The sequence below is a fragment of the Jaculus jaculus genome, chromosome 4 (genome assembly GCF_020740685.1).
Source record: "Jaculus jaculus isolate mJacJac1 chromosome 4, mJacJac1.mat.Y.cur, whole genome shotgun sequence".
Lineage (NCBI taxonomy): Eukaryota > Metazoa > Chordata > Mammalia > Rodentia > Dipodidae > Jaculus > Jaculus jaculus.
Genome location: NC_059105.1, coordinates 32,250,159 through 32,276,230, shown reverse-complemented (window position 1 = coordinate 32,276,230; position 26,072 = coordinate 32,250,159). Strand labels below are relative to the sequence as shown.

The window sequence follows — 26,072 nt, the reverse complement described above, 5'->3', positions numbered from 1 at the left end:
GGATATCTGGTTTGGTAGGAGTTGAGTGTTCTGTATCTATCTCCTTCACCCTTGTGCTGGTGAGATAAGATCTTTGTGTAGCCTAGGCTAGCCTGGAATGTGTTACATAGCCCAAGATTCAAAATTAGTTCTCTTCCTGCATCAGCTGCCTGAGTTGCTAGCATTTATGAATTTGAAATCATAAGAGAAAAAGTACATAGTAGTATGAGAGAATTGAAGATACTGAAGAGAATGAGTAAGTCAAACACAGTAAGGCTATCATAGAAAGACCAAATGATGACTTCTCTTAGCCAGTATAGGAGGAACATGTTGGAATACATTATGTAAAAGGAGTTTTTTATAAAAATAGTCTGTAAATCAATTTCAGAATTTATAGGTCATCCATTTGCATGAACACTTGGGATACTGAAGTCCTGTTTCTGTGCTGGATACATCAAAGGTCTCTTTAATGTTCACACTGCATCCCTAGTCCAATTTCCTAGGTAGATCTACCCTTCATTCTCGTTTGCTTTTAAAATAATGAGGTAGAATTTTAGAAAAGCTTTAAGAAGCAGTCTTAAGGCTAGAGATTCTTTTAAATTTTATATTTGAAGTTAATTTGAATTTTGTATTCTCAGAAACCTAGTATGTTGTATTAAAATTGCTGCTATCTCATTGGTTAAAATTGGTGCTTTAGAATGACATACTGCATTGTTTTCTGACTTTGCATATGTCTTAATACAAAGCTAACCTACACTTAAGCTTATGACATGACGATAAGCTTTTTGTTGTGTTTTATTTTCTTATTTATAACATCGTGTCTGCTGTCTTTGAAGTGAGAGTGACCTGTTAGTGTCAGAGCCAGGATCTGAACCCAACTTTCTAATCCCCAGCATAGAACTCTTTGCTAGTATGTCATATTAAATCTCTGTCCACATTTATGAGCATTCGTCTGCAAGACTGATTCAGTACCACTACCATCCCCTCCACTATCACATAGTCACATTCACTTAGGACATATGGGCATCCTAAATTCACATTAATAAGCTGAAAAGACTCAAGGAGTCTTGCATTTAAAAAGCAGGTTCCCTTTTCTTAAGCTGATGTTTGAAGAAAATATACTTTAATCTTTGTCAGTACTTCTTTATGATAGTGGTAGAACAATGTGAGGTGCTAACGTCTAGTATCATATTAATAGCATGTAGATGTAGCATTCATATGTGTACCTCTATCTGTGGCCCATAAGTTCTCAGGTTATAGAGAAGAAAACAAGAGAAACAAGATTGACTGGTCAACCTTGGCTGAAATTAGACTCGTGTAAATGGATATGTATCCTACATGTTCTGTATTGTTTTAGAATCTAGCAAATATAGAACATTTAAGTTGACCATTGAATCATTCCCACTGTCATCTTTAGATCATCATTTTCCTCTTCTGCCCAGAGCACCTCTGGATTCGTCTTCCTTTCCCCCCCCCCCCCAAGGTAGGGCCTCACTCTAGCCCAGGCTGACCTGGAATTCACTATGTAATCTCAGGGTGGCCTCGAACTCATGGCGATCCTCCTACCTCTGCTCTGCCTCCTGAGTGCTGGGATTAAAGGCATGCACCACCATGCCCGGCTTGGATTTGCCTTCTTTAGAATGCTGACCCATTTCTACTTTATTTCCAAAGAAATTTTCTCTAATTGGAAAGTGACACAGTGAAGCATATATTGTATATATCTGTCACAAATAATTTCATTTTTAACCTCCATCCCAAATCAGCATGCATTAGAAGCAAATGCTTCTTTTTGTCTGAACTGATTATATGAGAATGAAAACATTATTGAAATTAATACTACAATGAATGGCATATACTATATGCTAAATAACACTAGCTAACATAACAAGCACTAATGTGCTTCACATACACAAACTCACTCCTCATAACCCTTTTTAAGTGCATTATTTCATCTTTTTGTCTGTATGCATGTTCATATGTGATGTGTGTGTGTGTGTGTACAGGTGCACATAATGTGCATGTGTGGAAGACAGAGGTTTTCCACAATTGCTCTCCACCTTATTCTTTGCAACAGGATCTCTCAGTGAGTCTAGAGCTCACTTACTTGGATAGACTAGCTACCCAGAAAGCCCTAAGGGTTCTCCTGTATCCTTCCCAGGACTGGGATTACAGATGTGCCCCAACTGCCTGGATTTACTGCGGTGCTGGGAACTGAATTTGGGTCTTCCTGTTTATACTTTACCACGGAGCCATCTTCCCAGCCCCATCATCTTTTTATACTGAGGAAGCTGGTCAAGTAATTTGCTCCCCTTACATAATTGGTAAGGGATAGAACTGGTTATACCCAGGAACCTTAGCACTAGAGATACTGTCTGTCTGCCTTTCTTTTTCTTTTTCTTTTTCTTTTCTTTTCGACAATTTGATACATGTGTGTAAGGTATTTTTTACCACACCCTTCCTTAATACTTTGTCTCAATCCCTCCTCCCACTCTTCCCAACTAGTCCCTCTTCTACTTTGTTATCCTTTCAGGTGTCATTCATTGAGTTTAATTAGGGTTGCTTAAATATGTGGTGGGGGGAGGGGATAGATATATATAGCAGAACATGGGTAAATTACCAGTGGCAGCCGGGCATGGTGGCGCACACCTTTAATCCCAGCCCTCGGGAGGCAGAGGTAGGAGGATTGCTGTGAGTTCAAGGCCACCCTGAGACTTCAGAGTTAATTCCAGGTCAGTCTGGACCAGAGTGAGACCCTACCTCAAAAAACCAAAAAAAAAAAAAAAGTGGCTATACCACTGAAGAAAATACCTCAGGGAGGGGTGGGGCCTCCTGAGCCTCTTCTCTTTTTTTCACATTATTCAATTTATTTACATGTTTTTGCACATTAAATCATTTAATTTATTTACATTTATTATTTTTTTTATTTTTTGGTTTTCCAAGGTAGGATCTCTAGCTCAGGCTGACCTGGAATTCACTATGTAAGCCCCAGGGTGACCTGAGCCTCTTCTTCATCCAGGATGGAATGTTGACAGGCTCAGTCTTGTGCTAGTAACCATGGCTGTTGTGAGTTTGTGAGCAGAACAGCCATGCCATATTTGAATCACAGTGTTCTGTGGCACTCCTCTCCATCCAGTGGCTCTTACATTCTTTCTGTCCTCTCTTTGACAGTGTTCCCTGGGCCTTGGAAGGGAGGGTTATAGATATCCTATTTAGGGATGAGCACTTAACAGCCACTCATTCTTGGCACTTTGATCAGTTATGAGTCTCTGCAATACACTACACAATACAGAAAGAAGTTTTTCTAATCAAAGCTAAGAGCAATAATATTGGGTTTAAACATAAAGGCTCAGAAGGTAGTTTGATGGGCACAGCATGTATATTTACCAAGGTGTTAGCATTTGCTGACCCTCTATGGCGAATGACCTACCCAGCAATAGGTTTTTGACTGGGTGGGCCTCAAATTTCATCAGTTGCTTACCCTATAACAGTCATGTCAATAGTGCAACAGTGGGCATATCTTGCCTGGCTGGTTTGTTGTGTAGCACACAAGATCCACAATGGGATAAAACTCTTCCAGCAGCCTGGGTAGCATCTTTAGGCACTATGAAAGTATTCAGCTTCCAGCTTGATTTCTCTGTCCCACAACTGAGGCATGTGGAGTCTTCAACAATAGGATCTTGCCATCTAGTGCTGGTAGGCAAACAAGAGCACTGAAATAGTGTGTGTTACTTTGGGTGTCCTGACCAACAACTGACAGGGAAGTGTCCCACTTCTGGCACTTGGACTTTCATTTAAGTTATAGCTTCTGGGATCCGTGTTATCCACTCATCCCAGGTACCTCCCCTTAAAGTTTTTTTTTTTTTTTTTTTAAATGCAGGAGGGAGGGAGAGAGTTGGCACACCAGGGCCTCTAGCCACTGCAGTCAAACTCCAGATGTGTGTATGTGTGTGTGTGTGCACACGTGTGCCAGCTTATGCACATGCATAACCTTGTGCTTGTGTCACCTTGTGCATCTGGCTTACATGGGATCTGGGTAGTCAAACATGGTTCCTTAGGTTTTGCAGGCAAGCGTCTTAACTTCTAAGTTAAATCTTCAGCCCCATTTAAACTACATATATTTAATATAATGTATTTAATGTTTATATTTAAAATACTATGTTGTATAAATGTTAAATTTTAATATTAATATATAATATTTAATATATATATTTTGACACAGAGAGAAAACGGGTGCTCCAGGGCCTCCAGCTGCTGCAAACAACCTTGAGATGCATGTGCCGCTTTGTGCATCTGGCCTACGTGGGTCATGGGAAATCGAACTTAGGTCCTTTGGCTTTGCAGGCAAATGCCTTAACTGCTAAGCCATCTCCCAGCCCTAAACTTTTGTTTTTAACTTAACTTACAAATTAGATTTCCATATGACTTTTTCATATATCCTTAGTTTTGGGTTAACCCTACCCTTGCCTTTTCTTCCCCTTTTCCCTGCCCCATTCCCCCTTAAACCTTTCTACCCCTAGTTTTCCCCCTCTCCAGTTTATTTATTACCTACTTATTTGAGAGATGGGGAGAGAGTAAGCACTCCAGGTATTACATGAGTACTGGAGAATTGCACCCAGGCCCACAGACATTACAGGCGAGTGCCTTTAACTGCTAGGCTATCTCCCAAGCTTACCCTTCTCTTTCAGATCATATTTGTTCTATTATTATTCCCTTTTATTTTTCACCCCTCCCCCATCCAAGGCCCCTTTCTGACCTCTACAGGCAACATAAATCTAAAAATTCAAAGCTAGGACCTACATTTGAAAGTACATGGAGTATTTGTCTTTCTGAACCTGGATCACCTCACTTAGTATCATGTTTTCTTGCATGTTTCTGAAAATTTCATTTTTCTTTATAGCTGAATGAAATTCCATTGTGTATATGTACTACATTTTAATTATCCATTCATCAGTTGATGGTCATCTACACTGATTGGAATTTCTAGCTAACATGAATATAGAGCAGCAACAAAACACGAATGTGCAAGTATCTTTGTGGTAGAATAGAGTCCTTTGGTATATGCCCAGGAGTGGTATAGTTTAGGTCCCATGGTAGTTAACATCTGTGCTTTCTGCAAAACCTCCACACTACTTTCCATAGTGTACTAGCTTATATTTCCACTTCCACTGAATAACAGATAGTTCTTTATCCATATCCATATCAACATGTGTTTTCTTGGTGGTAACTTTTTAAAAATTTTTTTATTATTAACAACATATTTCATATGGATACTTAATGTGTTGGTACCCTCTTTTCCCTCGTCCCTGCCCCCATTCTGTTGGGGACACTTCTCAGTGGGGTTGCAGGTATTCACATGGGGTTGTGGCTTATGCGTTGTGGAAGCAACAGTCAGTTATTTTGAGGGGGGAGCGAATGCCTCTGGTCATGATGTCTCAACCTGTGGCATAATTTTTCTACCCTCTCTGATGATGTTTATTTCTGTTTTTTTTTTTTTTGGTCAAGTAGGTTTTGTTTTATAAACTGCGGTGCATCTGTGTGTGGCACATAGATTTATGATTGTGATATTCTCATGTTGGATCATCCCCTTGATGAGTAAGAAGTAGCCTTCTTTGTTTTTTGATTACTTTTGGTTTGAAGTCTATCTTATCAGATATTAATATAGCATCACCTGCTTGTTTTTTATTTCCTTTTGCTTGGAATATCATTTTCCTTCCTTTTACCCTGAGGAGGTGTCTATCTTTAGTGGTGAGGTAGGTTTCTTGAAGACTTGTGTCTTTTGGTAGATGAGTTAAGACCATTAATATTTAAGGTTATAAATGTGAGATTTGATTTAATCTCTGCCATGATGAGACATTTTATGGGGTTTGGCCCTTTTTTTGTGTTTTACACTATTTTGAGCCTGGTCTGTTTTGGTTATTAAGATTATCTTTTTGGCTCTTGAGATTGGTTGACTATTCTGTGTGAAACAGTCCCTGAAGGTATTCTCTGTAGGTTTGGCTTTGTGTTCATGTAATCATAGAGTTAACTTTTTTCATGAAAAGTTTTCCTTTCACCATCTGTTATGTGGGGTACTTTTGCTGGGTGAAGTAACTTGGATTGAAATCCATAGATTTTTAGACTTTGAGGTATTCTATTCCAGGCCCTTCTGGCTTCCAGTGTTTCCATTGAGAAATCTGAGGTAATTCTGATGGGATTGCCTTTGTATGTACTGAGTTGTTTCTCTCTTGCTGCTTTTAGCATTGTTAAGAATTTTAACTATGATGTGCCCTGTAGAGTTTTCTTCTTGCGTCCTGTATGTCTGGTTTTCTGTGGGCTTCTTGTATCTGGATGGGCCTCTCTTTTGAGAGATTTGGAAATTTTTCTTCAGTAAGTTTGTTGAATGTGTTCTCTGGCCTGGATTTCCTCTCCTAGTATACCCATGATCCAGATGTTTGGTTGTTTTAGGGTATCCTAAGTTCCCTTATATTCTTTTCACTTGACTTTTATTTATTTATTTTTTTAACTGAGCAAAGTTTTTGGCTTCCCGATCAATTTCTTTTGTCTTGTCTTACTGGTTAGAGGTTCTGTCTTCCACATGAGTAACTGTGTTAGTGAGAGGTTCTAGAGAGGTTTTTATAAGCTTTATTTGATCTTTGTTTTCTGTTTTGTTATTTTTGCATTGTGTCTATCTCTTTTTTTTTTTTTTTTTTAGGTACAATTTAAGTTTGAGTTCTGATTTTCTTGATGGCTTCCTGGAGTTCATTCTTATATTTGATCAAGTCTTCATTAAGCTTACTTAATCAGTTATTGAGATCTTCCTGTTTCTTGACTCACCTTCAATTCATTCATGTCTCTTGTGAGAGATCTAATGTTTTCTTCAAGTTAAGTCTACCGTCAAAAGCTGAATGCTCTAAGAGGTGATTCTGCTCAATTTCATTGATATGACTGTTGGTTTTTTGATGGCTTGCTTCCAGTTCAATAATTCTTTTGACTGGGATCTCATTGGTTGTTGTGTTTTCATTTTGAGATTGAAATTCTGTTGGTTTCTCTATGATTTCATTGGAGGCTTCCATTGTGGGACTAGGCATCCTTGGTGTAGATCTCAGTTTTCTCACTTTCATTGGCTTTTTTGCATTATAATCTACCAATCTTGGGGAAACATTTTATTCTATTGAGGGAAGAAGCAAGTGTTTGTCCTTGTAGCCTCTTCAGTGAATGTATTGTTTTAAATGTGAACCCGGTTGGTGTCCTGGCATATTACGGGGTTATAACCACAGATACACAGATTGTGGAGATTGCAGGAACATCAAAGGTATCTGGGGAACTGGGAGCTCTTGCCTACTCAATTCCACTTGGACTTATTCTTCAATACAGGCCAGGGATGAGGAGTTGGGGAACCAGGAGCCAGGAAGCTGGAGAACCAGGGGCAAGAGGCCAGCTCCTACAGTGGCCAGTGTACCCTCTGCCTCAGTGGAATAGAGATTTGGGTATCCAAGGGCCAGTCAGGATCCCAGAGCAAAAGGCCTGCTTCCACAGCCCACATACAGGGACCAGGCCTCCCTAGGGCAGCAGCAGGGGTTACTGGGACTAGGGAACTGGGAGGTGGGGAACTAACCAGGAGCTCTGGCCTGCTCACTGTGCACACACCCTCCAGAGCAGGGGATCGGGGAGTTGGGAACCCAGGGTCACTTCAAATCAGGAAGATGGAGCAAGAGGCCTACTTCCAGCCCTGAGCCAGCCACAGGTGAACCTACCCATCCAGGGAACTGGGAGGAGCTGGGGGATATGGAGATCTGGCCTATCACTCCACACATGCAACCTCTGGCACAAGGTATCCAGGAATGGATGATACCCATTTCTAATGGGGTGAGAGAGAATCTCAAAGTACTTATCATAGCATTTTCCTGATAGCTTAGGATAAAAAGACTTTTTAGATATTTAATCACCATTTGTCTTTATTTATTTTTTGGCAACTCTACTCTGTTCCATAATGTATTGTTTTTGTTAGGGTTGTTAAATTTCTCAATATTTTAGTTTTGTTTGTATGCTGTTTTCTTTTTGAAGTAGGATCTCACTCTAGCACAGGCTAACCTAGAACTCACTCTGTAGTCTCAGGCTGGCCTTCAACTCACAGTGATCCTTCTACTTCTGCCTCCCAAGTGCTGAGATTAAAGGCATGTGCCACCATACCTGGCTAATATTTTAGTATTTATGTTTTTCATATATTCCACATATTTCTGTGAGATGCATAGCTGCAATTTTTTTTCTTTTGCTATACAGAAGCTTTGTTTTATTTATTTATTAGAGAGAAAGAGGGGGAGATAGAAAATGGGGATGTCAGGGCCTCCAGCCACTGCAGACAAACTCCAGACACATGTGCCACCTTTTAAAACTGGCTTACATAGGTACTGGGGAATTGAACCTGGGTCCTTAGGCTTCACAGACAAAGGCTAAACTATCTCTCTAGCCACAGAAACTTTTTTAATTTTTTTATTGTGGGCCTCATTTCCTACATAACCAGAGTGCTATTCAGAAAGGCCATATTATACCTCTATCTTGACTTGTCCTTTTTCTTTTAGCAGTTTCAGTCTTTGATCCATTTTAAGTTGATTTTTGTGAACCCAGGCTTTCAGGTTTTGCAGACAGGCACCTTGAACTGCTGAGCTCTCTCTCTTAGCCCCCAAATGATTTTTTTTTTTTTTAATTACTGCTTCAGCTTTTCTGCCTGTTACAGATATGCTGAACTGATATATCTTGGTTTAATTTTGGCTATATGTATCTAGAAATTTATCCCATTTCTTTTAGCTAATTCAGTGGATCATATGTTTGAAGGTATGCATATACTTGGGGTTTTTCTGAATTTCATCAGTGTCATAATAGCTTCCTTTTTTATCTATAGTTTTATTAATTTGGGACTTTTGGTTAGTTTGGCTAAAAGTTTAATCTTGTCATCTCTGTGTCTTGTTGATTCTTCATTGATTTTATTTGTTTTATTGATTTCTGCTTTGATTTTAATTATTTCTGTCTACTAATTTGAGATTTGCTTGTTCATATTTTTCTAAAACCCTCTGATTTTTAAAAAATATTTTTATTTATTTGCAAGGAAAGATAGAGAAAGAGCATAGGCACACCAGGACCTCTAGCCATTGCAAATGAACTCCACAAGCATGTACTACTTTGTGCATCTGGCTTTATGTGGATACGGGGGAATCAAACTCAGGCCATCAGGCTTTTCAAGCAAGTGCCTTTAATCATTGAGCCATCTCTCCAGCTCTGATTTTTTTTCTTTTTATTAAAAAAATAGTTTATTTTCTTTTATTAATTTGAGAGAAAGAAAGAGGCAGAGAGAGAATGGGCACACCAGGGTCTCTAGCCACTGCAAATAAGACTCCAGATGCATGTGCCACCTTGTGCGTATGACTTCTGTGGGTCCTGGAGAATTGAACATGGATCTGTTGGCTTTACAGGCAAGTGCTTTAACTGCTAAGCTGTTTTTCCACCATCCCTCCTCCCCTGCACCGATTTCTTAATGTTGGTACTTAGAACTCTGAATGTCACTCTTTATACCTTGATTGAATCCCATAGTTTTCAGTATGTTGTATTATCGGTTTCGTTCAATTTCTGAGAATTTTTATTTCCTTCTTGGTTTCTTCAATGACTCATTTATTATTCAGTAGTTTGTTTAATCTCCATGAGCTTGTGTGTGTTTTATAGTTATTTTTGCATGTATTCTGTAGTGTTTGGATAGAATGGTAGATGTTTGTTAAGTTCATTTGGTGTGTGATGTCATTCAATACAGATGTTTACTTTTGCTGAGATGACTTGTCAGTTGGTAAGAGTGGGGTATTGTGCTGGGGTTGTGACTTTACGTCTACTAAAGGTTTATTTTGTGAAATTGGGTGCACCTGTGTTCAATGTGTATCTGTTTAGAACTATAGTGTGCTCTTGATGGATTGTTCCTTTAATTAGTATTATGACCTTCTTCATCTCTTTTGACTCATGTTGGTTTGAAGTTTCTCAGATACTAGAACAACATTGCCTGCTTGTTTACTAGTTCCATTTGCTTGAAATACAATTTTCCACCCTTTCCCCCTAAGTCAGTCTTTCATGGTGAGGAAGCAACAAATGGGAAAAGTCTTGCCTTTCAATATATTGTTAGTTTTTATCTTTTGATTAGTTTCTATTAAGTACTATATTATACCTGCCCATGTTATGATTGCTTGTAAATTGCTTTGTTTTCATGTTTTAGAAACTCAGAATCTTGTTGCTTTCTTCTGATCATTGAGCACTAAGTAGTTTGTACGACTGTTTGTACTACTTACTGACTGAGAATATAAAAACTAAGATGTGGTCTTTGACTACCTAAAGTTAAAAAAGGGTTTAGTAGTGCATACTTGACAGCTTGCTAAAGAATAAAATTGGATTATTCTTAACCTATTAGATTTTTTATATTAGCCTTTTTCCTCACTCATTATAAAAGAAACATATAGTATAACAATTTAATCTCACAACCATTTCTTTTTTGATTTTTAAAAAATTTTTTTATTATTATTTTTATTTATTTATTTGAAAGTGACAGAGAAAGAGGCAGAGAGAGAGAGAGAAAAAGGGAGAGAGGGAGGGAGGGAGGGAGAGAATGGGCGCTCCAAGGCCTCCAGCCACTTCAAACGAACTCCAAATGCATGTGCCCCCTTGTGTATCTGGCTTACATGGGTCCTGGGGAATCGAGCCTTGAACCGGGGTCCTTAGGCTTCACAAGCAAGCGCTTAACCGCTAAGCCATCTCTCCAGCCCTCACAACCATTTTTTAAGTCTGTAGTTCATTAATATTAAGTACATTTACAACATTGCAAAACAGAACATTTTCATCTTGCAAAACTGAAACTCTCAGATAGGCATGACACTGGAAACCTATAATCCCAGCTCTTCAGGAGGGAAAACAAGAGGAGTGTTTTGAATTTGAGACCAGTGCATAGTGAATTCCAGGCCAGCTTGGGCTACAGATTGAGCCCTTGTCTCAAGAAACAAAACAAAACAAAAAAAACCATTATACTAATTTTAAAAACTTCTCAATTTGGGCATGATGGCACACTCTTTAATCCCAGCATTTGGGAGGAAGAGGTAGGAGGATCACCATGAGTTCAAGGTTACCCTGAGGCTACATAGTGAGTTACAGGTCAGCCTGGGACAGGAGACCCTACCATGAAAAAACAAGACAAACAAACAAACAAAACACACACACACATTTTCACACCACTAACCCCTGGCTGCCACCTAGTCTGAGTCCTGTTTCTAAGAATTTATTTCAGTCATCTTTGACAAGTAAAACTATAGTTTTAATCTCTTGAGGTACTAGCTTATTTATATAGCATAATGGTTCTGTTAAAGCAAATGTTAAGATTGCCTTCAGACCCCCTCCCCAGGAAATTCCTTCAGCTCTTTTCATTAAGGATAGTGGGCTGGGGATGACTTAGCTCATTGTTTTACTACCAGAGGACACATGTGTTTAGTAACTAAAGCACAGCATGCCCTTTGGTCACAAAGAGATTAACCCTATTTGTTCTTCCTGCTGGTTAAATGAGCTTTTTGGCTGCTTTGTGGCAGAAATTGAATTCACCTGTGATTACTTCACCTACCCTGAAAGTAGCTTAAATCTTGATCATAGGTTTGAGCAGTGAATTGGGAAGGCAGACCTCCTCCACCTGGAGAATGGATTTCCTTATCTTTGAAGGATAAAGGATCTTTCATTGCCTGTGTATGCACCACATTTCTTCCTCCATTCGTCAGCGGACATGTAGGTTGCTTACACATCTTGGCTCTTGTGGGTATTATTATAAACTCAGGTGCAGAAATGACTCTTTGAGACCTTGTGAGCTTTTTTTGGATATATAATAATAAGTGGGATTGATGAACCATATGCTTGCTGTTCATAATTTTTTGAGGCACCCTGTTTTTGAGCCACCTTTGTAGAAATTGAGCTTTAGTAAATGCACATACATCTGTCAGAATGTTCCACTTTTCCTCATGTCCTTTCAGTCAGTATTCACTGGTGGCAGTGATTGTCATTTTTTACTATGTCATCCTAGTGGTTGTGAGTATTACATTGTGGTTTAGATTTTCCCTAGTGATGAGTGCTACTGAGCATCTCACTGTGCTTATTGGCCATCTCTGTATTTTATTGGAGAAATAAATACCTGTTTAAGTCCTATGCCCATGCTTTAGTTTGGTTAGTTTGTCGTCTGCTTACAGTTCTTTTTAGAAACATTATTTATTTTTTTTTTAATTTTTATTTATTTATTTTATTAGAGAGCGACAGGCACAGAGAAAAAGACACATAGAGGGAAAGAGAGAGAATGGGCGCGCCAGGGCTTCCAGCCTCTGCAAACGAACTCCAGACGCGTGTGCCCCCTTGTGCATCTGGCTAACGTGGGACCTGGGGAACCGAGCCTTGAACCGGGGTCCTTAGGCTTCACAGGCAAGCGCTTAACCGCTAAGCCATCTCTCCAGCCCTAGAAACATTATTTATTTACATGCAGAGTGAGATAGAATAGAGACAGAGAATGGCCTAGCCAGGGCCTCCAGCCACTACAAAATCCGGATGCATGTGCCGCTTTGTTCATCTGCCTTTACGTGGGTACTCAAACTCAGGTTACTAGATTTTGCAGGCAAGCACCTTAGCCACTAAACCATCTCTCTAGCCCTGCTTATATGCATTCTGGATAAGACACCCTTCATTGAATAAATTATTTGTAAATATTTTTTCATTCTATAGGTTGCCTAAGATGTGCACAGCTTGATGTTGTCCTGTGTGTCTGGTTGCTTGGTGTGTCATAATCAACAAATCATGAGTTTTTAAAACTTCTCTATGTGAAGGATATTTTCACACTGAAATTTAGCTTCAGTATTTTCCTTTTTATTTTAATTAAGAACTTTATTGTCTGAACATATTATATGGTGGTCATAGTCCTATTGGGTTTTACTCCCACATTCCCTCTCCCCTGCTCCCATTCCACTGAGGACCCTTGTCAGTGGGATAATTGGTAGTCACTGCCCCCTCTTCAATGTCCCCTGAACCAGGGAGGGCATGTTAAAACTTCTTAGTATTGAACTGTCAAGCATCCTGTGATACTTAGCTTCTGTGAGTTTTGAGCTTCGTCAGTGTCCACTGCCATCTCCCTGCAGGGCATTCTCAGGCTAGGAATAAGAACAGCACTTAGTTTTAATCCAGGGCTCCAGCAGCTGTGATACAGATGACTCATCTTGTACTAAGCAGTGGGCTTTCTTGTAACTGATGGATTAGGGTCTCCCCAGTATTTTCTACCATCTGTTAAAAACTCCTTGACAAGCATAACCTCTCCTTTTAATCAGAAAACAGTGGAAGCTTCCCTTTAGGGTCTATGACCTTCCAAGCCATAGGCTTTTGACTTGCTTCTCAGTACCAGGTATGAATTCCCTCCCATTGAGCAGGCCTAATATTCAATCAGAGAGCAGTTAATTACCCCCATAGCCTGTGTGCCACTATTGCACCAGTGTGTACATCTTGCGTGGCTGGTTGACTTTTATAACTTACGGGACCCGCTGTTTGTTAATAATGTTGGTTCCCTTTATCCTCCTCTAGAACTTTTCTAGAACTATGTGAGCTTTCACTTCAGTATTTCCTTTTTTTTTGCGGGGGTGGGTGGTTCAAGTTAGGGTTTCACTCTAGTCCAGGCTGACTTGGAATTCACTATGTATTCTTAGGGTGGCCTTGAAGTCAAGGTGATCCACCTATCTCTGCCTCCCAAGTGCTGGGATTAAAGACGTGTACCACCATGCCCAGCTTCAGTATTTTCTTAATTGCTGTGGATAGGATTTCAATTTATATAGCTATAACAAAATATTTTAATAGAGATAGAAATTTTCATATATCAGTGGTTTTGTTGTTGGCTTTTCGAGGTAGGGTCTCACTCTAGCCCAGGATGACATGGAATTCACTCAGTATTCTCAGGGTGGCCTCGAACTCACAGCAATCCTCCTGCCTCTGCCTCCTGAATGCTGGGATTAAAGGCATGCTCCACCATGCCTGGCTATCCAGTTACCTTTTATTTATGGAGTTTTCATGGTCTTGAATAAATTTCTATGGTCTTATAAAGTATCTATTTGTTTATTTACATATGTGTGCCAGGGTCTCTTGCTGCCAGATACTTGTACCCCTTTATGTTTCTGGTTTTTATGTGGGTGCTGGAGAATCAAACCCAGTTTGGCAGGCTTTGCAGTCAGGAGTCTTTAATCACTGAGCCATCTCTCCATTCCCTAAAATTAAACATTGATGTGTCAACTTATAAATATATATATATATATGTGTGTGTATGTCTAATAAGGACTAAAGTATTTATTCCTTTGAACTATTTCTCCAGAATAAAATCACTGACGGTATTATAAATATTTTTCATTATTTTTTCCTATCTTTTATTGGTTGTAGGGAAGCAGCACGAGAGTGTCGTAGAAAGAAGAAAGAATATGTGAAGTGTCTAGAGAACAGAGTGGCAGTGCTTGAAAACCAAAACAAGACATTGATTGAGGAGCTAAAAGCGCTTAAGGACCTTTACTGCCACAAATCAGATTAATTTGGGATTTAAATTTTTACCTGTTGCGGTGAAAATGGACTGGATTGGCCACAACCAGAGAGACAAAATAAACATTTTATTTTCTAAACATTTCTTTTTTTTCTATGCGCAAAACTGCCTGAAAGCAACTACAGAATTTCATTCATTTCTGCTTTTGCATTAAACTGTGAATGTTCCAACACCTGCCTCTACTTCTCCCCTCAAGAGATTTTCAGCACCAGGAATCATGAAGAGACTTCTTTCCATCTCCTACTTTCCTCAAGAAGTAATCAATTGTTTACGTGTAAATTGTTGGGGGAAATGAGGAAAATGAAATTTTTCTAAGTGATTTCAAGGTTTGTGCTGAGCTCCTTGATTGCCTTAGGGACAGAGTTACCCTAGCCCCTCTGAGCTGAAGTAATGTGTGGGCCACATGCATAAAGTAAGTAAGGTGCAATGAAGAAGTGTTGATTGCCAAATTGACATTTTCACGTTTCCATTATGAATTATTTAAAACAACAAAAAAGGGGCACACCTCCTAAAAAAGGATCTTGGTGTGGTGCTGAGAATGGATATGGAGTACTTTCTATGTGTGTTCTTTCCTTTGGTACTAAAGCCTTGTCCTCGGCTCTTACAAACCTACAGCGCTTCCACAGGATAGGTGTTGCTTCTTAATTCAGTTTTGTGTGTGTTCAACATTGTTGAATACTTTAAAAAGGAAGTAACCAACTGAATGAAAAAGCATGATATTTTTAAGTTAAATTGAAGTAAAAGTAAAAAGTTTATTTAAGTTAGTGCTGAATTTCAGTAGACAGATGCTAACTAGGAATCCAAGCCCTTGGGTTGATAGCAAGTTTAATAAATAATAAAAGCTTTTGTCCTTGCCTTTGAAAATATTTATATTGTCACTTATTTAACAAGCTATTTCTAATTTACTGTTTCCCTTTGCACTTGCATTGTGCCACCAACAAGAAAGTGTTCAAGCTGTCAAAGTAATGTGATTTGTTATAGAAAAGTACTACTTTTTGAATACTTCATATTACTAGACTTGTTCAGAAAATCTGCGTTTTTTAAAAGAAGTTGCAAGGATGTGGTTAAAAGTACATTTTTAGATATGTATGAGAAAATTAATTTTCTTCCAACATTTGACTGTCTACTGTGCTGCAATATTTGGCTTGTCATGTAAAATATTTTTGTTTTCTAAACTTGGGTAATTATGCTTTAGCTTTCCCATAGGCTATTTTCTCATGTTTAAAGGAGCTACCTATTTTAATGCATATTTTGATTGTCTGCATTTATGTTTATTATGCATTGTGTCCAATAACAATATTACTCATTCACTAAGCTTGGTAAGATGTACATGTTAGTATTCAAAAGAAAAATAAGACGTGGATTTTTAAAATTGGAGACATAATGATAGATTACTTCTCATTTGAAAAATTCCTTTTTAAGAAATCAAAAAACTTAGAATAATGTTTATATTTAATCATGGGTTATTAAGAAAGCTAATTAAGTTTAGTATGATAACAAAATACTCAAACAAGTGCATTAGTTGTTGGACCTATTTTTAAGGAAAAGATTTTAAATTAATATTTGTAAATGTTCTGTTTTGTTTGTAACAAGCCATTGTCTTTTTTCAAGGATGAACAGTTTATGAAGGAGCTTCACTCTTAAGAATTGAGTGGTGTAGTCTTTCTGTTTGGGCAGTTCATCAGATTCTCCAGAAGGCTTTCAAACAACTATAAAGTTTGAAGTTTGTCCTGCTGAGCTTGTGGGGAAAGAGATAGCATGAAAATTGTTTGTATGCCAACATAGAAAGGTCATTTTCTAAACATGGTTTAACCAACAAGCAAAGTTGCTTCTCTGTTACAAACTGGAATACAAACTGGAATTATTTCACATGGAGTGTCACATTGAACATTTTCAGTGTCATAATTATGTGAACAAATTATCTGGTGTATAACATATTGTAATTTCTATTCCTTTTTTCAAAAAGTTGAAGCTTCCTACTTAATTTGGAAGTTGGTGGTTCCCATAGTCCCTTATCAATCAAGGCAGTCAGTCATGCTTACCTTGGCTGGATGGCGTTACAAGTGACCAAGACCTGGTCCTTTATAGCTAGAGGATGAATGCACTGGTGTGAGTTTAGTCAGTAAGGTGAGAAGTATATTGTGTTGCTTAATATGTTTTAGACCCATGAGACTTGAAGATTTCAGTTTATACAGATACAAATCAAGCATCTTTTGTGCAGGCTTTTTTAATATGAGAATAGGGGGGAAATGTGTTTGCTTGTAAGCTAGAAACTTGGAGAATCTTTATTAAGAAAATGACATAAGTTTTTTAAAAATCTTGTAGCCAAGGACATATGTGGCCACATTATTAGTAATAAATGTTTTTCTCTTCATATTGGCCAAAAGGGAATGAAAATGTCATCATAGGATTCTGTACATATGCTACTGATTTGCCTAGAAAATAGCAAGTTTGGTATTGCTCACTTTGCAAATATAGGGCCATTTGGCACTTTTATTATAGGACAGATTAACTCTAATAAAATGAAGTGGGGAGGGGTTTATTTTTGATATATTACTCTTATGAGTTTTCAAGCTTTGATAGTGTCTGACTCAAAAGTGATTTAGAAAGGGCTAGATCCAATGTCTTCACATTATTAAAAAATATGAGATACAATTTTAAGTTCATTCTTTTTTCAAACTCAAGTACCATACTGGCAACCATATTATTGTCATAGGTGCTCTGTTTGTTTAGATATTTAGGGGTGGGGTTGGGAAAAAGGCATTTGTATAATATGTGTACATATATACATACGTACAGTATATAATCTAAAGCTCTGAGAGCTCTGAAGTCAGGAATGCTAAGTATTATAGTATATTGAGGTCAGAAGAAATTTTTACATTTTTGTGTGTTCTCTTGCATCCTTTTTGGTAGTTTCAGTGACTGCATTACTCCAGCACTCACGACTGAATTTTATTTTTTAATTTTCTTCCAAGTATTTGTTTTTGTTTTTGTTTTTTATTTTCTTTGGCTTGATGCTTTTAAATGTGTTACTAGTCACTTGGAAACTCCCAACCCCCAAAGTATTGATTTTTTTTTTTTTTTGCTTTGTTTTTGGCAGCTATAAAGTAGTACTACATTTTGAAAACAACTTTTAAAAGAAACCACTGGCCTTTCAAAAATTATACTGGAGAAAGGATTTTCATGTTTCGTTTGAGCAGGAATTTTTGTCAGGAAATGTGTTTGATAGTAGGTCAGCAAGTAGTGCTAGTATTTGAAAGCACAAAAGAGGTCGGGCAGGCTCTCCAATCAGAAGTCATCTGGCTGAAGTTTCTGCCTCTCAGGACTACTCCCTACTATCGTGTTGACCATTTGGGGTGACATGGAATCATACAAAGGCTTAGGGCTTAGAACAAGTTTGTAAAAACCAGGATGCTTTTACCTACTTGAAGTGACTTCAGTCTAGATCTATTCATTTCATGCTCAGTCCTTATTCTGTGATCAACTTTAGTTAGCTATGAAATTGGTTTCTGTCTACCAAAGGCTGCTTCATTTTACAGGATTAAGTAAGGCTAATATTATAGAAACTGGGCTTGATTTTGTTGGCTTTATAACACTGAATGAAAACTGTTGGTATATTATTTCCCATGACCTACAAAAGTTGTGTATTTATTTGGATTGTATTTGCATTAATTCTTTGTAAATGTCTAGTATAACTTGCACTTTTGAAAAAATGGCCCAGTTTGGGTATTAGCAGTTTAGGTATTCTCTCATCAATTAGTTATCAACTGACCTTTTGGTCTTTCTCAACTCTTTTTCCATAATGTGGCTTTGTAATGGAGGCTTTTCAGTGATTACAGATCTTTACATATGAAAGCTAGCCTTAAGTGTATTATAAAAACATTTCTAAAAATTAATTTTGACTAGTTGAATTAGAAAATGGGCTCAAGCTTTTTCATCATGGATATTGAAGGAGAAATAACTCAAAATAATGAAACTTTTATCCTTACTCCAACATCAATTAGTAACTAGATTATGCCAAAATAACCCATTAACTTTTCTAGGTAGTAAAAGCTTTTTAAAAAGCAACTATGAATCATGGGAGACCATATAATAGTCATGTTTACTGAATTATTTTCATTTTAAATGCTCTTTGTTGGCATCAAAGAAATGCTACCTAAATTTGGTCTCAGATGAGGAAAGTGGTATGTGCTTAGTAAGTCTGTAGGTGAAGAATTACAAACTGAATTTGTTCACTCATTCGTACAGAGCACAACTAGAATGTTTGTTGGGTGGCTTATATGTGTTGGTTACTTTTCATATTAAGTATGACTTTTTTAGTTAACTATACGGTCATTATATGTACTAGGAACTGGTTTCCTTCACTTTCTAGAATCAGTGGCCAAGAGAGGCATTAATCTGATAGGTTGGACATATCATAAAGTTGAGTCACTATGGAAGAATTTCAAACAAATCAAACAGGGTGCTGAAGTTCCATTTGTCTCATCTGCTATGGTATGTTCTTACTGATTAGTGAATGTAGTTTTAAGCCTTTGTATGTGTCCTCAGGGGCAGACAAACTTTTAAGAGGGACCAGATAACATTTGAATGGAAGACTTACATTTCAGGTGTTTTAGCTTGAAATTTATTTTTTAAAAAAAAATAAAAATAAAAAAAAGCTTGGGAAGCACGTTGATATAAAAACAGGCAGAGTTGATTAGTACAGAAAGAAAATACTGACCTGTCAGCATTCAGGTCCCAGCAGAGTAAACATGATACATTTCAAATTATCACCAGCAAGTAAAAGGTGAACAATCTATGGGAATGTCTGAGAAGGGTCAGACAGTAGGAAACTCCCATCTTACCTATGTTCTGGGCATCATTAACACTTGCTGATAGGAAGATGTATGGCATTTCTCAGTTTCTGTGTAAGGAGCAGCTCAGAAACGTGAGAGTAAATATGAGATGTTGGAAAGTTAGTAGGGAAGGAAGAAAGTCCCTGCAGATAATGATCATGTGAGTTGGCCACATAAAAAGATTTATCATGTTTGAGAAGTTTTCTTAGGTTTTAAAAATTGAATTAGTAAGTGCTTTATAGATGTATTTTTATCCAGGTGCCACTCCAACATTTATGTAGTAAAATTATTTATATTAAAAGTGGGAAATAATTTGTCAACATTTTCTGAGTATAGATTTGTTTGGGGTGGCAAAGAAGAGTGCTAGTTAGCAGTTTTCCATGTAAAATTGTCTTTGGTTTGTCACTTGTGACCTCCCCTCTTCCAGGAATTATTTCCAACCCACATGTGTCACTTGAGACTTTTTAGAAACAATGACCAGGGAAGTTTCTAGAAGAGTGTTTGGCTTTCTGGTTTTCCTTGCGTATTGGGGTAAAGAGCACTTCCCCTAAAACTAACAGCACAAAACAGGGCATCACTTTTTAACTCTGAGATTTCCATTGGAGTTGGGTACTAAATAAGTATAATGAGGGGAATACATTTCTAATAAAACTCTCACCATTCTAGAAACATCCCTGGTTTCATTTTTTTACCTAAATCGTTTTGTGCTTTATGTGTAAAGAAAAAATAATGTACTGAGTTACAATGCATTTTATTAACACTATGTACATATTAGCTGCTTTGTGTTCAGAATGATAGCAGTTGCTTTGTATATTAAAAGTGATCCTTGTGAATTTGTGAAATATTGTCATAAAGTGCTTTTTCTTACTGTAATCTTTGTGGTATCAACTGTCATAGTGCCCTTTTTACACAAACATTTACGTGCAGTCACATAAACATGCTTTTAAAATCTCTGTAAGTCTCTTCTTTGGGTTTGGATCTCTATATTTTGTTTCATGCTAGTACTGTTAAATCATATTTTATTGGGCATAGGTTTATTAGTTTTGTTAAATGAGCAAATCTTGCATTGATTATATCACAAGCTTGTAATGCATTAACAATAGAAAATTGTAATTCACGTAACACTATCAGACACTTCATTTGCTGAACTCTTCATTTTTAGATCTTTCCAGTAAAATGGAAGCCTCTGTGAGGATTTGAAAATACTGTTAAAACAACTAATGGAGACAGTGTTTCCAATGTTGTGAAATAGATGTATGCATTAAGACAACACTAACACAGAACTTCTTGGGTCCTCTTGGAATTCTAAAATTCTGTGATCATATAAAATGCAAAGAAACTGAGCGTGGTGACACACTCCCAGAATTCAGGGGGCTGAGCCAGGAGAATTACACATTCAAGCTACATACCCTGTGTGTCGCCCTCCCAAAGGAAAAACAGATGGGTACAAGGGTAGGGATATAATAGTTAATTTTGCTTAGAAACTAGGAGTAAAATAATCTTATAAAAAGCAATAGGCATTTCTAAGTACTGTGTATTTAATCTCAAAATGTGTTTATTAAGCCTGACATACCTCCCACTTTTATGATTAATTTCACTTTCCACCTTTGCAAGAGAATGAGCACATTTACTATATATTTCAAAGGTGAAAGAATATTAGCAATTTCGTGAGGATAACCGGTATAAACCAGGATCATGGGTATCTTTTTACTATCTTTAATGTCACTTGACAAGTTGAAGATATACAGTTCTATGCACTGGAGTGACAAAAGCAAGCTATTGCAAAGCACAGGTCCCAAGTTCCTCCAAATATGCCTCCAACTGGCTTCTCCCTCTCCCATAAATGGTCCACTAAATTCATTATGACAAGCCCAGGAAAATACTGCCTTAATCCCTGTCCCCCTTGCTTACTGGGCATTTCAGTTTCTTCATGTTAAGCATATTCACCAGATGAGGACTGACAGCTAGTGAGAGAAAAGCTCCTTTCCAGAAATGAATGCTCTTTAATTGAGAGGCAAGTCTTAGCAAAATTAACCATTCTAAAGTGGCTAGGTGGTACATAGAGCATTCACAAACGTTTGGCTACCATTCTGTTCATTTCCCACATACTTTCATCACTGCAAAGTAAAACCTGTACCCACTGAGCAGTTAACTCCACATTGCTCCCTCCTACATCTGGTAACTACCAGTCTGGTTTCTGTTATCAATTCTGGACAGTTCCAATAAATGGAATCCTACAGCATGTGTGTGACTTCTGTCTGGTTTCTTTCATTTAATGTGTCTGTTTTTGTGCTGCCCGGGCCATATACACACTAGTCAAGTGCTCAGTCACTGTCCTACATCCTTAGCACCCCCCATATTTTTAAACAAAGTGGGGTTCAGTTTTACTGTAGAGCTAGGTATTGAACTCAGGGCTTCATGTTACACAAAAATTCTATTCAGCTGTACCCCAAACCCCGTACAGTACTGTTGTCTAACTTCACCAACTCTGCCTACCCACTCTGTCAAAACAAGGGGCTGGGGGGTGGCTGGAGAGATGGTATAGCAGCTAAAGGTCTTGCCTGTGAAGCCTAAGGACCCAGGTTCAATTCCTTAGTACCCACGTAAGCCAGATGCAGATTGACAGGGTGGCACATGTGTCTGGAGTTCATTTGCAGTGACTAGAGGCTCTGGTGTGCTCATTCATTCTCTCTTTCTCAAATAAATTTTTGAAGTATTTTAAAAAACATTTTTCCTCAAACTAACATTCAGTTCATTTCATCTATTTTGATAGATTATAATCCTGATTGTGGCAAGGAATAAATGTCCTGTTAGATAAGATGTACTAAGGCTTCAGGTAGTTCAGTCATGAAGTTAACAGGCACTGCTTTTATTAACACATACTACCTTTATTAATACACACTGCCTTTATGAGAATCTACTTAGAAAACAGCACTCCACTTTCTAGTGCAGTTCTAAGTATATGGTGTCACTCAGACTTTAACATAGCATCTTGGCAGCAGTGTTTAAAACTAGGAGAAAAGTTACCAGTGCCCACTTGATTAATTAACTGCATTACTTTTGAAAGAAATAACAATAGGTTTGGACTAGGTTTCTATCTTTAACTTGACAAGATACCTAAAAGGTACATTTAAAGGATGAATTCATGTTTTGAGCATAAGTGAAAATCATGTCTTAATTTCATTGTCATTTGTCATGGACACTGGCATACTACTCAAGCACTCACTTCTCCGTACCCCCCCCCCCCCACACACACCTCTGATTACTCAGGTCCAGCTTCTGGCAATGTAGAGGCCCACTCAACTGCAGTCACCTCCAGGCGCTCTCTTCAGCCCAGGGCAACACCACATCAGGATTATGATTTAATCTCAGTGTCTCTTTCCAGGGAACCTGACCTGTAACAACATTCTAAACCCCAAACCAATAAAATCATTTATTTTTCACTTAGACACCCTAACTATTTCTGTATGTTTTATTTGTAGAGCAAAAATTTTAAAACTTTCAGATTTTATTGATTCTTAGTATTTTCTGAAAATGTAATATATAAACCCCGTAACAGTTTAACTCACTTGGTAAAACAGTCTTACTGAAGCTCCCCACCTCCAAAGTCAGAGATCTCAAAAGATCTGAATTTCAGTTAACATTTCTACAACATATCTAATTAGCCCTCAGATTTCATTACAGCTGATACTCTCATGATACTGACAGGCTCTCATTTTAATTCTTTTTGGAGGTCTCCCATGGCTATACTATAGTGTTAGTATTTCATGGATTCAGGAAGCTTGTGTTTTCCTGTGCACTTGCCAGAACTGGGTTGAACTGTACATCACCAAAAGCTCACAATTTTAGTGTACTTTTATTGAAGTAAAACTATCATTTTAAATATATGGAGAAAATGGCATTGTTAGGTAGTCTAACATTCAAATTATGTATTAAAAGGTTTAGGGCTGGAGAGATGGCTCCATGGTTAAAGATGATTGCAAGGACTGAAGACCAGGATTTAATTCCCCAGTAGTCATGTAGCTAGATGCAGAAAATGGCACATTTGGAAGTTGTTTGCAGCAGCAGAAGGCCCTGGAGTACCCATTCTCATTCTCTGTCTCTTAAATAAATATATTTTTTAAATGTTTAAGTTCTCTTCAGTATTTTATAAGACAAATGTATTTCTATTACCTATTAGGTTATGCTGTTCTTAGGGTCTAATTTGCTTAAGCTATTGATTAAAGGTTTACATTGTAAAAAGAAAAGCTCACGTATGATGACTTCATTCATAAAAAAGTCTACAAGAGCTCGTCATAAAATAATGTAGTAATGGGCTAGAGAGATTGCTTAGTGGTAAAGGCACTTGCTTGCAAAAGCCAAAGGACCCAGGTTCAATTCCCTAGAACCCATGTAAGCCAGATAAACAAAGTGGTACATGTGTCTGGAGTTCATTTGCAGCAGCTGAAGGCCCTAGCGCACCCATTCTATCTGCCTCTTTCTGTCTCTCAAGTAAGTAAATTATATTTAAAAATGTAGCAATCATTTAACCCAAACCAGTGCTCTGGCCAGAGATGTAGGTCAGTGTATATTTACAGATGTACCATCAAACCAAACAAAAAACTGGAAAGCAATAACCTCTAAATGAAATATGTATCTTTTTGTTTGCTTGTTCCAGGTAGGTTTTCAGTCTAGCCAAAGCTGACCTGCAATTCACTATGTAGTCTCAGGGCAATCTTAAACTCACAGAGATCCTCCTAACTTAGCCTCCTGAGTGCTGGGATTAAAGATGTACGTCCACATGCCTGGCTGCTGCTTTTTGTTATTTGATTATGATGTGTGTTTAGTGTATTCTGGAAAAGTAAGAAGGTAGTGGAAATATTCTGAGCCCTCCCACAGTTTGAATGAGCCCCTGTAGGCATAATACAGAAGGGGCTTATACTGCAGAAGCTAACCTTGCTCAAGATGAGATTTAACTTGTGTGTGATGTGTATGGTGTGCTTTGTGTGATATATGCCATGTGTGTGTAGGTGTGGTACCCTGTGCTCACATGCCCAAAGGACAGAGGAGAATGTCAAGAATGCCCCTGATGACCTGAGCTCAGCTACCTACTTCCTTGAGTACCTCACTGGTTATGGAGCTTGCCACTGTGAGAGCCCCTTCTCTAGTCTCTGCTCCCCACCAGACTGGGCTAACAGAAACAAGTGACCATACCCACATGTTTATATGGGTGCTGGGGAATCAAACTCAGACAGTCTCAAGCCCAATCACTGATCTCATGCTTCCAAGGAAAGTGCTCTTTATCGCTGAGCCATTTCTCCTTAATGCTTTACAACTGATTCCCTATATATTATAGAGAGACAGGAAAAACCTAGGGAAAGTACATGTATAAAAAATGAAAAACAGTATGGTGAAGGGGGAGAAAGCACAGCTTTTGATTTGAAGAAAGCATTTCAAGATTTTAGATTCTCTCAGAACCTAAAATGTGGGCTGGAGAGATGGCCCAGCAGTTAAGGACGCTTGTTTGCCAAGCTTGACAGCCTTAGGTTTGAGTCCCCAGTACCCAAGTAAGCAGTGTCTGGAGTTCATGTGCAGTGGCAGGAGGTCCTGACAGTCATACTATTTCTTTCTCCCTCCCTCCCTCCCATTCTCCCTGCCTATTTCTCTCTCTCTCTCAAATAAATAAATAAAAATATTTTAAAACAATGTTTTTTACTTATTCCTTTGTTTATATACCTAAACCTGAAATTAAGCTAAAAGGATGGCAAGAGTTTGAGGCTTCCCCGAGGACTACATCTGAGACTACACAGTGAATTCCAGGTCAGCCTGAGCTAGAGTGAAACCTTATCTATCTCAAAAAAAAAGCCAAAGGCATGATATGAAATCCCAGAAAACTCATCCTAATTTAAAACACCAAAAAGTGTTTAAGAATTAAAGAACACAAACAACTATAACTTAACTCAATGGGTTAAAAAAAAAAAAAAAAAGCATGACAGGTGAGGATGAGTGAGGGAGAAGGTGCTAATGGAAAGGGGAAGAGGACAAGAGAAGATAATTGTGGGAAATAAAGTCAAAACACACTATATGCATGAAAATGTCAAAAATAGGGGAAAAGCAACAAAAAGAACTAAATAGAAATGCAGACAATATAGTTAATACCTGTAATCCTAACATTCGGGAGACAGAGGCAGGAGGATTACTACAAATTTGAGGCCAACATGATCTACATAGCAAGTTTTAGACCCAGCCAGGGCTACATAATAAGACCTTGTCTCAAAATACACTAACAAATGGAGCAAAAGACTTGACTTTAACACTTAATAGTTCAGTGTCAGGGAATCTATGCTGTTAAACAGCTGTTTGCATTCAGAAAAGTTAGAAAACTGGCCGGGCGTGGGGGCGCACGCCTTTAATCCCAGCACTCAGGAGGCAGAGGTAGGAGGATTGCAGTGAGTTCCAAGACCACCCTGAGATGACAGAGTGAATTCCAGGTCAGCCTGGACTAGTGTGAGACCCTACCTCGAAAAACCAAAAAAAAAAAAAAAGAAAGAAAAAATTAAAAAACTGGAACGAACAGTATACATCCCAGAACGCATGGCTTCACCTCCCCAGAGCAAGCTCACTCACTTAGACAACTTCCCACCATGCCTTTATATCAATGGCATGTTGTCCATCCAGAGGAAGGA

The 26,072-nt window shown here is 38.1% G+C and overlaps 1 protein-coding gene across 6 annotated transcripts in view; it reads left to right on the top strand.

Annotated features, from left to right (window-relative positions):
• Creb1 (cAMP responsive element binding protein 1) overlaps positions 1–20,360 on the top strand; it is a 77,982-nt gene extending 57,622 nt beyond the window's left edge. For 4 of the 6 annotated variants that reach the window (XM_045146812.1, XM_045146813.1, XM_004653543.2 and 1 more), the window contains one exon: positions 14,419–20,360. In XM_045146812.1, coding sequence (XP_045002747.1) covers positions 14,419–14,563 — 145 coding nt within the window. In that variant the 3' untranslated portion in view covers positions 14,564–20,360. The remainder of the gene's footprint in view (positions 1–14,418) is intronic. The other 2 variants (XR_006636745.1, XR_006636746.1) reach the window with 2 other exon arrangements.
• The last annotated feature ends 5,712 nt before the right edge of the window (positions 20,361–26,072 follow it).